The following is a 13,094-nucleotide window of genomic DNA, read 5'->3' as shown; positions in this document are numbered from 1 at the left end:
AAGTCATTGTATGAGGTAAAAGCAAATAGAGACTGAAAACATTGATAATTCCCTTGGGAGTTGCTTCTTGCCTGGTGGCTCAATACAGTCAAGCAAATAAAAATGTTTAGATTTTAAACTACGGTGATAATCTCAGAATGCAACAGGCTGTTACTACAATTACAGGTAATTCCCTAAAACAAGTTTCAAATATAAGTCAAATGTCTGTACATTTCAGCTTTTTAAAAAACATTGCTCTGCTATTACAATTTTTACTGTAAGAGTGTTGGCTTAACGAAACAATTCTGCTTACACTTTGCTGCTTAAAGGGGGGCAACTGTCGGGCGAGTGTTGTGCGAGGTAGCGGTCGAGACGTGACAAGTTCGCAACTTTACATTGCAGTAATATGTGTAGCCCAGGGTATTTTGCGAAAAGTCTAAGTGTGAAGGTCCAGCTAAATTAATGAATCATGGCCGAATACCGACCGGGCATGCAGGGAACGTGCCCAGGGGCCTTGACCTCCAGTGGGCCCCCATTGATTTTGTTAGTCATTCAGATATGATATAACATGGCATTAGTCATTACAAAATGTGTAGAATTGCAGGAAGTGCAAATTTGCAATTGCAAAAAAAAAATTCTCTGCCCCATGGCAAAATGAGTAGGAGAGCATAAAAATTGCTTTAAAACTGCAACATTTTCTCTACGCCCCATGGCAAAATGTGTAGAATTGCAGGAAATTAACCTTGAAAAAAATACATTTCTCTCCACCATCAAGAGGGGGGCCACTAAAATGTTTTGCCGCAAGGTGGGGGGCCTAAAAGCTCTAGCCCAAAAGGCTATAGCCGGCCGTGGGAGAACCCTTTAAAGAACCCTTTTTGGTTCCAGTAAGTACCCTTTTGGGTTAGATGTAGAACTCTTTCCACAGAGGGTTCTACATGGAACCCAAAAGGGTTCTACCTGGAACCATAAAGGGTTATTTGGGGACAGCCAAATAACCATTTTGGAAACCCTTTTTTCTAAGAATGTATTCCTAGAAATATGTAGTAACTAAAATTAGTACATTCCTTCCACTGGCTTGTGGGAAAACAGCCTGACAAACACAGCAGAATGTGATAAGCTTTTCCAGTTCTTTCCTGTCCTGACTTTTGAGTTGTGATGCAGGTGAATTGAGTGTAGGACTCCCAGATATTGCTATGTTGGGTAACCCCCATTCCAAGACTGGAAGGAGGAAGGGTGGATGCATTTTTTATGTAGCAAACTTTACTGCTATCCTTGCTGTTGCGACTTGGTGGCAGCCAGGTATCTTGAGCGTGTATGATCTGGCAGATGAACTGTGTATGTCATTTGTTTGGTGTGACATTAGCCTACTCCCGTTCCACCTAGAGTTATTGTTTTTCTTGGAGGATCTTGGCTGGCTCCAGTCGGCCACATTTCTTTCCACGGAATAACTAATTATCAACAGATTAAGATCACTGTAAGTTTCCTAATGAGCCTATCAAAAAATGGTTGATCCCAGCGGCTGAGGCAGAATGCCATCCACATGACCACATCTCTGTCTTCTTTCTTATTTTGATCTGCTGAAAATGGTTGTTTTTGTTTAGGGGTTGAGGAGATTCTGGGCTAAACTCACACTCTCTCTCTCTCCTTTCTACAAACAGTTGTTTTCTGTAACTCTCTGTGATCCTTGCATTTGAGCCTAATTGACTATTGGAATAATCATATTTAGTGGATGACGGCAGGCTGACAATACCGCATTAGCTACCACAGTGTCTAGAGCCAGCCTACTGTAGGCTACTCTCTGACATCCATTATTGGCATGGTTTAATGTAAATGTTCATAATAAACGTAATATCTGCTATTCCTGCTCTCTTTCTCTCTAAGCCTAAAAGAGGGATGAGTGCTAGGCTAACAAAAAGATAGCGGGGTAGCTAGCTACCGTCATTTACTGTCACACACTAAACCCTAAGACACGGCCTTATTTCACCACCAGCTCATAGCCTTCAACAGCTGGGAAAACACACACCAACCGAAAAACAACCAAGGCTAAAGCTTACGTGACATTGTGGCCTATTCTGGCCGACTCTGGCTGAGCCCTTGCTACCGTCATCACGCCGTCAGTGGTGTGTGTGTGTTTGTGTGAGCGTATGGTTTCTTTATTGTTTGGGTGGCTGGTGTGTGTAGTGTAGTGTGACCTGCCCTGTCTCTTATCTCCCTGCCTTGCGCCCCCTTATCCACCATGCAGCCGACTCCACTCATCTCTCTCTGTACACATGGGTTTGAAACACGGCCCCTGAAGGCTCACCCTTCCTCTTTCAACTTTCCTACCTGACTGACACAGATACAGACACACACACACGACTCTGAGCAGAGTGGTCATTAGGCTCATAGCCTCTGACACACACTGTGCCTCTGTTGGACAGCCACTTGATGCTTGAGCATGAATGAGAGAGACGTGTGTGTGTGTGTGTGTGTGTGTGTGTGTGTGTGTGTGTGTGTGTGTGTGTGTGTGTGTGTGTGTGTGTGTACAGAGAGATGAGATAAGTGGAGTCGGCCGCAGGGTCGAGGAGTCAGAGCTTCTTTGAGAATTGAACCCTAATTATTCTGACAGAATCTAGGGCCTATGACACAGCGTGCACACACACACGTTTTCATGTACATGTATACATACTCAATTGTACAGATTCTCAGCTTTTGAAACATCATGATTCTGGTTACTTTTCCTTTTTCAAACCGTGGCCAGTCAGACATAGTTGAGTGCTGTGGTCTTGGTCTCATGGTAATCTGTGTTATAGTTGTGTTGCGTTCTCTTACGGTCTCCTGCGTCTCTCTCTGCAGGCTAATATTGGTCAGATGGACTCAGCCAAGGACATGTGGAAGATGATCGTTGGAAACCTCGCCCTCATCCAGGTAAGGAACACTCTATGAAAGAAAAGGAGAGCCGCACACTCTAGGACCTCAGATCATTTAATATCCTAATAACCAACGTTTCGACAGACAAACTGTCTTCATCATTATATCTTGATGAATACAGCCTGTCTGTTGAAACGTTGGTCATTAGGTTATTACATCATTGCATCTGAGCTCCTAGAGTGTGCGGTTCTCCTTTTCTTTTTCAAATGTTCTACTCCGCTAGCCAGCCTAAACAGGTGTGCATTCCTTTTGCACATGGAACACTCTATAACATCCCACCACACCTGCATGGAACACTGTGAAACAGAAAACCATTCAACACATTCTGAAACAAAACATGTGCATGGAATGATGGAACACCGACATAAAAAATCACAAAATAAGTCCAATCACGGTCCTGGTAAGGTGACATTTTGTTACCAGAACTGGACACAGTCAGATGTACAAGTGCTCTTATGTGTAATATTGGACTGGTTCCTGGAAGCCCCCTAATCCCAGCACTTTGGATCCCCGTCAGTCACATAACCTGCTAGAGGGGGTCACTGTGTGCTGGGTCAGCTCACCAGGGGGTTACAGTACTCACTCACACACACTAAGCCTCCTCAGGTCGAGGAGACCTTTACTACAGTGACACACACGTACAGTATAGTTTACAGTACCCCCTCTCTCTCTGCCTTCTCCCAGGTCCAGGCCACGGTAGTAGGGTTCCTGGCGTCCATCGCCGCGGTGATCTTTGGCTGGATCCCAGAAGGGAACTTTAGACTGGGACATGCTATCCTGTTGTGTGCCTCCAGTGTGGCAACCGCATTCATCGCTTCTCTGATACTAGGTACCACTAGAAGAATAACTATATAAATAATACTGTAAACATTTTTCAGACTGTAATTGTTCATATGCACATAGTAACCCCAGATACGATTTAACCTCTCTAGGGTACGTGGAATGTCCCACCTAACCAACATCCAGTGAAAGTGCAGGGCGCCAAATTCAAACAACAGAAATCTCATAATTAAAATTCCTCAAACATACATGTATTATACACCATTTTAAAGATAAACTTGTTGTTAATCCCACCACAGTGTCCTATTTCAAAAAGGCTTTACGACAAAAGCATACCATGCGATTATGTTAGGTCAGTACCTTGTCACAAAAAAACACAGCCATTTTTCCAGCCATAGAGAGGAGTCACAAAAAGCAGAAATAGAGAAAATTAATCCCTAACATTTGATGATCTTCATCAGATGGCACTCATAGGACTTCATGTTACACAATACATGTATGTTTTGTTTGATAAAGTTCATATTTATATCCAAAAATCTCTGTTTACATTGGCTCGTTGTTATGTTTTGCCTCCAAAACATCCTGTGAAAGTGCAGAGAGCCACGTCAAATTACAGAAATACTCATCATAAATCTTGATGAAAATACAACTGTTATGCATGGAATTAAAGATATACTTCCCCTTAATGCAACTGCTGTGTCAGATTTTGAAAAAGCTTTATGGAAAAAGCACACCATGGAATAACCTGAGTCCAGCGCTCAGAGACCAAATAAGCAATACAGATACCCGCCATGTTATGGAGTCAACAAAAGTCAGAAATAGCATTATAAATATTCACTTACCTTTGATGATCTTCATCAGAATGCACTCCCAGGAATCCCAGTTCCACAATAAATGTTAGTTTTGTTCAATAAAGTCCTTAATTTATGTCCAAATACCTTCTTTTTGTTAGTGCATTTAGTACAGTAATCCAAATGCGCAGGCACTAGGTCCAGACAAAGTCAAAAAAGTTATATTACAGTTCGTAGAAACATGTCAAACGATGTATTTAATCAATCTTTAGGATGTTTTTATCATAAATCTTCAATAATGTTTCAACCAAAGAATTCCTTTGTCTTTAGAAATTAAAGGGAACGGACGCACGCCTGACTGAGCACATGGCCTTCTGGCAGACCCATGACTCAATAAGCTCTCATTCGCTCCCACCTCACAGTAGAAGCCTGAAACAAGGTTCTAAAGACTGTTGACATCTAGTGGAAGCCTTAGGAAGTGCAATATGACCCCACAGACACTATATTGGATAGGCTAAGACTTGAAAACCTACAAACCTCAGATTTCCCACTTCCTGGTTGGATTTTTTCTCCTGCCATATGAGTTCTGTTATACTCACAGACATCATTCAAACAGTTTTAGAAACTTCAGAGTTTTTTCTATCCAATTCGACTAATAATATGCATATCCTAGCATCTGGGCCTGAGTAGCAGGCAGTTTACTCTGGGCACGCTTTTCATCCAAACGTGAAAATACTGCCCCCTACCCCAAAGAAGTTAACACTGATTAAACTGTGATCAAATGAACATGTTACATATTTCCATAAAGCTGATTATTATTGGTGTGTTTAACATTAAGCCCCTCCTTCTGTCTGCAGGGATCATTATGATTGGTGTAATCATTGCATCCAGGAAGGTGGGCATCAACCCTGACAATGTGGCCACGCCCATCGCTGCCAGTCTGGGAGATCTGATCACCCTCTCTCTGCTGGCTGGCATCAGCACAGGACTGTACAAGGAGCTGGGTACGCGCACGCACACACACACACACACACACACACACACACACACACACACACACACACACACACACACACACACACACACACACACACACGCACACAGATGGACACTTGAGATCACAGAACTAAATAGAACACATAGTACATGCTTGGGATACAGACACACTCAGACACACTTATCATTCACATACACACATCTCACCAACACCCACTCTGCGTTATACTTATGCATTATACTTATCTGTCTCACCCCAGGGTGTGAGTGTGGCTGAGTATCTGAACGGCCTTTTCAGGCAGTAAAAGTCCCAATGGAAACACTTTAACTCGACCCTTCCTGGCTTGACACTAATAGAAGGGATCTTATTTCAACATAGGCCTACTTGAGGTTTGATTCCACCACTAACCTCACAGTGGTACGGAATGTGTGTATGTCTGAGTGTGTGACCCCACAACTATGCCATCTACTGTTAGTTCAGTGATAGTGTTTTCACTGTCAACAAACCCTGTGACATGTGATGCAGAATAACATGTTTTTCACACCACACCTCATTGACCTCACCATCACATATAAAAAGATGGAAACACTCATGTTGGAAGAGTAATAACACATTTCCTATTCACAAACAGCGTTGAGTACCATGCGTTGGTACCGTTTTTATATTGAGCTGATGAAGTGTGTGTGTGTGTAGCGTAACAAGGATGCTGACTCCTGTGTGTGTTTTCTTATAGAGTTTAACGACTATGCCAACCCGTTGGTGTGTGCTGTGTTTGTGGCGCTGACCCCTCTGTGGGTGCTGATCGCTCGGAGGATCCCCTCCACCAGAGAGGTGCTCTACTCAGGCTGGGAACCTGTCATCATTGCCATGGCAATCAGCAGGTGCAAGACCTATGTCTCTCCTCTCTCTCACCTGTGTCTCACCTTCCTCTCATCTATGTCACTGTTCTCTTACCTGTCTCACCTTACTCTCATCTGAGTCACTGTTCTCCTACCTGTTTCACCTACCTCTCATCTGTGTCTCTGTTCTCCTACATGTTTCACTTCCTCTCATCAGAGTCACTGTTCTCCTACCTGTTTCACCTACCTCTCATCTGTGTCTCTGTTCTCTTACCTGTCTCACCTTACTCTCATCTGAGTCACTCTTCTCCTACCTGTTTCACCTCTCTCTCATCTGTGTCTCTGTTCTCCTACATGTTTCACTTCCTCTCATCTGAGTCACTGTTCTCCTACCTGTTTTACCTACCTCTCATCTGTGTCTCTGTTCTCCTACATGTTTCACTTCCTCTCATCTGAGTCACTGTTCTCCTACCTGTTTCACCTACCTCTCATCTGTGTCTCTGTTCTCCTACATGTTTCACTTCCTCTCATCTGAGTCACTCTTCTTCTACCTGTTTCACCTCTCTCTCTCTCATCTGTGTCTCTGTTCTCCTACCTGTTTCACCTCTCTCTCATCTGTGTCTCTGTTCTCCTACATGTTTCACCTCTCTCTCTCATCTGTGTCTCTGTTCTCCTACCTGTTTCACCTACCTCTCATCTGTGTCTCTGTTCTCCTACATGTTTCACTTCCTCTCATCTGAGTCACTGTTCTCCTACCTGTTTCACCTACCTCTCATCTGTGTCTCTGTTCTCCTACCTGTCTCACCTACCTCTCATCTGTGTCTCTGTTCTCCTACCTGTTTCACCTACCTCTCATCTCTCACCTGTGTCTGTCTTGTGTTTCACCTCCCTTCCTCTGTGCTCTACTCAGTGTTGGGGGTCTGATCCTAGATAAGACCGTGTCCAACCCCAACTTCGCTGGCATGGCTGTCTTCACTCCTGTTATCAACGGTAAGACTCTCTCCTGGCACTGAATACTCTGCACACAACCACTGATACACAACCACTGATACAGTGAATTTGGAAAGTATTTAGACCCCTTGACTTTTTCCACATTTTGTTATGTTACATCCTTACTCTAAAATTGATTTAAAAAATAATAATCCTCATCAATCTACAGACAATACCCCATAATGACAAAGCAAAAAAACGGTTTCTATAATTTTATTTTTTTTAAACAAAAAACTGATATGACATTTACATAAGTATTCAGAACCTTTACTCAGTACGTTGTTGAAGCACCTTTGGCAGCGATTGCAGCCTCGAGTCTTCTTGGGTATGACGCTACATGCTTGGCACACCTGTATTTGGGGAGTTTCTCCTATTCTTCTCTGCAGATCCTCTCAAGCTCTGTCAGGTTGGATGGGGAGCGTCGCTGGACATGTATTTTCAGGTCTCTCCAGAGATGTTCGATCGGGTTCATGTCCGGGCTTTGGCTGGGCCACTCAAGGACATTCTGAAAATTGTCCAGAAGCCACTCCTGTGTTGTCTTGGCTGTGTGCTTAGGGTCGTTGTCCTGTTGGAAGCTGAACCTTCCCCCCAGTCTGAGGTCCTTAGTGCTCTGGAGCAGGTTTTCATCAAGGATGTTTTTATTTGACCTTTATTTACTGTAACTAGGCTAGTCAGTTAAGAACAAATTCTTATTTAAAATGACGGACTACCAAAAGGCAAAAGCCTCCTGCGGGGATGGGGGGTGGGATTAAAAATAATTTAAATTAAAATATAGAACAAAACACACATCACTACAAGAGAGACAACACAACACTACATAAAGAGAGACCTAAGACAACAACATAGCATGTTTTAGAGGTGTTTAGAACAAGGTTAAGGGCAGAGAAAGCTTGTTGGACACTAAGAATGTTTTGTTGTAGAGTGTTTAACACAACATCCGGGGAGGGGCCAGCTGAGTATAAGACTGTATCAACTGCATATAAATGGATGAGAGAGCTTTCTGCTGCCTGAGCTATGTTGTTGATGTCAATTTAGAAGAGCGTGAGAGAGGAGAAACGGGTTAAAAAGGTCAGAGATAGGCTTGTTACCTTTCACTTTGTCATTATGGGGTATTGTGTGTAGATTGATGAGGAAATGTTTTATTTAATCCATTTTTGAATAAGGCTCTAACGTAACAAAATGTGGAGAAAATCAAGGTCTGAATACTTTCCCGAATGCACTGTACACTATGTCTGTCTCATATGTGTGCTGTATTGTGTGTATGCCAGGTGTGGGAGGTAACCTGGTAGCGGTGCAGGCCAGTAGAATCTCCACCTATCTGCACATGAATGGTATCCCCATGGGAGACCCTGACCCCAACCCCAGGAAATGCCCCACCCCCTGCACTTCCTTCTTTGGTTCCAGTGAGTATTGATTAGTTTCATAAAAAGGTACAATATTGACTGACATTGACTTAATTGATTTCTCTCTCTTTCCCAGATGTGAACTCTCGTTCAGCACGGGTGCTCTTCCTCCTGGTTGCTCCAGGTCACCTGGTCTTCCTCTACACCATCAACTCCATGCAGGGAGGACACACCACGCTAACATCCATCTTCATAGCCTTCTACATGGCTGCTGCATTACTGCAGGTACCCACACACACTCACACCCCCACACACCTTCACCCCCCCTCACCACTCACCCTCTCTGTCTCTAGGTGTTGATCCTGTTGTACCTGGCTGACTGGATGGTCCACTGGATGTGGAGTAGGGGGATGAACCCTGATAACTTCTCTATTCCTTACTTGACGGCCCTGGGAGATCTGCTGGGGACCGGCTTCCTGGCCCTCTGCTTCCATGTCCTCTGGCTCATTGGAGACAGAGACACTGACGTGGGTGACTGAACACGCACCTGGACAGCATACATACACAGCATCAATTCGGGCTCATCGGAAACAACCTGAACAACTGAACTGTACAGTATCTCCCTCTGGACATCGGAACAACTGAATCACTTTCAGACCCAGACCTCAACCCTGACCCCTTGACCTCCAATCTCCCCCCAAACCCCTCCCCCTGGGTCACAGACTATGCCATTTTTTCTTTATTTGACTAAATAAGAGTTTTACTACTATTGTTTTTATTGTTATTACGATGACAATGATTATGATTATTATTGTTAATAGTGAATTTGAGAAGAATCTATATCTGTTTTACCATTGGGTGGGTGAATCCTCATTATTTTCAATGGGGACATTCTCCCTTGGGCCAGTCACATTTGTAAAGATGAGCTCAATCTTAAAGACTTGAAATGAAGACAGACAGACAGCAAAAAAAACTCACACAAGCCTAGAATGCTTAATCACCAAGTGCTATACGTATAAAGAGATTAATACATTTTTAAGGGACCCTTCCAATTTGCCTTGCCTTGAGAGTAGTGATTCAGTGGGGGCAGCTCCACAGGGGCCCGGACCAGAATGTAAAGACCTGAATCTGCTTAGATAACAACCCCCCAACCCTGTTAAAGGATGACTGAACACTAACCGGAAAAGAAACAGGAAGATTTAAGTTGCCCTTAAGCACAGATCTAGAATCAGTTTACCCTCTCCAAATCCTAACCTTAACCATTGGGGAGGGATGAAAACATAACTGACCCTGTATCAGTGGTAAGAGGCAACCTCAACCTAGTCCATGGACATAGATCCTGCCAGATGGTACAGTCAGGTGCCACATTATGTTTCATAGGTCACCAAGGAGGTGCCAGATCGTACTGTCAGGTACCACATTATGTTTCATAGGTCACCAAGGAGGTGCCAGATCGTACTTTCAGGTACCACATTATGTTTCATAGGTCACCAAGGAGGTGCCAGATCGTACTGTCAGGTACCACATTATGTTTCATAGGTCAACAAGGAGGTGCCAGATCGTACGGTCAGGTGCCACATTATGCTTCATAGATCACCACCAAGGAGTTGCCAGATCGTACGGTCAGGTGCCACATTATGTTTCACACTCAGTTGGAGGGTTGTTTTTTAAATTAAAGTCTACCCCAATTCTTGCCAACCATGTCCTTAGTGGTCCTTGAGGCCTCAACGCTCAATAGCAAGGTTTCAACACCCCCTTGTTGTACCCTGAATCCTCCTAAAGGGCTACGATTGTGACATTTCTTCAATTACATTTGTTTCTTCTTTGTTTTCACACAAACACTTAGACAGAAAATTGTGCTTTGTTTGTCAGGCTGGCCATCTGTTTGTGGCAGCCTGTTGGTTACACACACACACAAAACTCTGCTTATCGCTGGATTCACTGAGGTTAGAGTGGCTTTACTGGGAGGCCAGAGGGGGGTCAGAGAGGGTAGGGACAGAGCACTTATTGAGACAGGATGTCACCTGGAATGGCCTCTATCTAGTGCAAGGACTTAGGAGCATATGTTAAAGGGTGGGGAAAGTTATCCACTTGATCACGCTGCTGCCTAATGCTGTAGTGACAAGACCTGTTTGGTGTGTTCTGATTAGAAGGCTTTAATGGGCTTCATTAGTTAGTGAGGAAAGACAGGATGTTGAGGGAGGAATTGTCAAACCAATATTGCCTGCTTAGGAATATCATGCAAACATCTCGCTTGCTCTTTCTGTCTCTCGCTCTCTCAAGCTTTCTCAAATGGTACAAACAACATCAGCGATCTTCTTGAGTTGAAGCAACTCAAGGCCTGTCCATGCTGACTACCACACTTCCTTACTGTCTGTTGTGCATTGTACATACACACTGTGCAGCTGACCTACAATATCTGCCACAGACGCCATGCTTCAAAATGGCCTCCTATCCTACCCACCTTTACATACTGTCAGTATAGACACTCTAATTCTCGTAAGCAGCAGAGCCCAGCTTGATGGTGAAATGCATGTGTTATCATCTGATGCTTTGTTATCTGGTGTTCAATTTATATGTTGTTTTAAGGGGCCAGCAGAGTGCATGTGCAGGGCACATAACATGAATATGCAAAACGTGTGCATTATGAGTTAAGTTTCCTTCTCTTCAAAAGATAATGTATCCTTCTTAGGTTTGACACAATTTACAAAGTGGAAGTTGTGTCCGTTATTAGATGTATTCTTTAAGTTCATAATTTTTCTTAATCCTTCTGTGATCTTATGTGTTAGAGAATGATTATGTCATGTTTATGATTGAGAGCCCCAGTGGGGTTTAGTGTCACTGTTGGAAAGTACTGTAATATACACACACAGGCACCAGAGTGCAACATTGTCATATGAGTGAATATGAGACAGTGCTGATAGTGATAGAGGCTGTTCACTATTAGCTTCATCTAGATTATAGAACCTGTATCCAAGATTCTAATGTAGAACCTGTGTTTTCTAGATTCTAGAATTTGTATTTTCTTGATTCTAGAATCTGTGTCCATGATAGAATTACATACCTTCTGGATTCTAGAGCCTGTATCCAAAATTCTATTCTAAAACCTGTCCTCTGTATTCTTGAGGCGGAACCCTGGATCTAGAACCTGGGTTCTCTCTGCTGTCTTACTGAACCTGTGCCATCGTTCTGCCCCAGTACGGATAAGAGGTTGTGAAGTCTTCTTCAGGGGAAGGAATGCTTTGTCTATTTATTTTTAGATGCACACAAAGCAAATTGTATATACTATATTTATTCTATAAATAAGGTGTTTATTTTTCATTTAATTTTGTCTTGGTTCTGTCGCTGTTTTTGTAATTGTTTCTCATTTTATTTTTTTGTTCATCCTTTTTTGGGTTGTATCCAGCCAGTAGAGCTTCAGCGCTGCTGCGGTAGATTAGCGCCTAGGCTAACAAACAACAGTGTGGGTGCCTAATATCTGATGAACCTCACACACCTTACATCCCTTGCCCTCGGGCAGGGACCCAAACATAGAAGGCCTTAACCAATCAGGAGCTAGGCTCACCACAGAGTAGAATCTCTCTAATTAGCTTTTATTAATAACTGACATACCTTGATTTGATGTTGTAATGTAATGAATGAATAAATAGTCTATGAGAGAGCCTGCATGGTTGCAATGGCTGCAGTGTTTGGGAATCACTAAGGCCAGAACCTTCAATTGAGAACATAAATGAATTGTTGATTATTGTAAACAGAAGGCTCTGACTCGAACAGACTAGTGGTCAGACAACACAGAGGTATAACAGATGGATTATTTCTCTATAACCACATTCCTCAACCCTCACCTCCCAGACACACACACACACACACACACTACTAGCACAAAATGTCCATACAGATATATTGGTTACACACAAACACACACGCATACACTTTATTTGGAACTGTGTGCTCCCCCTGCTGTCCCCCTCTGTAACCCTGTAACTGTAGTGGGGTTCACAATCTGCAGGACTTTATAAATTGCTGGAAATAAAGGACTATATTATTTTGTACCACTCTTCTGTATTGCTGTAGTCTTCTGTGAGTCACTCTGTGTGTGATTGTATGGGGGGGCTATACCTGAATTAAGAGAACCTAAGAGCTGGACGTCAAGTATGTGTGTGTGTGTCAGGTGCGGTTATGCCTTTCTGAGGATACAATGTATCATGCACATGGGGCAATGAGTGGCCTTGCTCAGATATCATACAAAGGTCAGAGTAGCTTTATACCTCTCTCTTTCGCTGACACACTCACGTTTGGTGCTTTCAGCTGTTTCACAAACAAAGACACACATACACCCTGAGTCCTGGTTCTCACAGTCATATGAGAGATAGAAATGTCTGAGCTCTGAGCTCACATTGAGCACTAAGTACAATGTAGCAGCTGAATGTTGTGAAGACACCTGTTGTGAGTCCCCATAATCAAC

General features: G+C 43.3%; 1 protein-coding gene across 1 annotated transcript in view; it reads left to right on the top strand.

Moving 5' to 3' along the window:
- Nucleotides 1–12,686, top strand: part of LOC112254532 (solute carrier family 41 member 1) — a 44,445-nt gene extending 31,759 nt beyond the window's left edge. Inside the window, exons 4-11 of the mRNA XM_024427205.2 lie at nt 2,815–2,886; nt 3,574–3,718; nt 5,318–5,464; nt 6,191–6,338; nt 7,207–7,286; nt 8,555–8,689; nt 8,766–8,914; nt 8,983–12,686. Coding sequence (XP_024282973.1) covers nt 2,815–2,886; nt 3,574–3,718; nt 5,318–5,464; nt 6,191–6,338; nt 7,207–7,286; nt 8,555–8,689; nt 8,766–8,914; nt 8,983–9,168 — 1,062 coding nt within the window. The 3' untranslated portion in view covers nt 9,169–12,686. The remainder of the gene's footprint in view (nt 1–2,814; nt 2,887–3,573; nt 3,719–5,317; nt 5,465–6,190; nt 6,339–7,206; nt 7,287–8,554; nt 8,690–8,765; nt 8,915–8,982) is intronic.
- Nucleotides 12,687–13,094: the final 408 nt, after the last annotated feature.

This window comes from Oncorhynchus tshawytscha, linkage group LG07, assembly GCF_018296145.1.
Source record: "Oncorhynchus tshawytscha isolate Ot180627B linkage group LG07, Otsh_v2.0, whole genome shotgun sequence".
Lineage (NCBI taxonomy): Eukaryota > Metazoa > Chordata > Actinopteri > Salmoniformes > Salmonidae > Oncorhynchus > Oncorhynchus tshawytscha.
The sequence above is the reverse complement of the archived record's forward strand: the minus strand, read 5'-3'. Positions and strand labels throughout refer to the sequence as shown.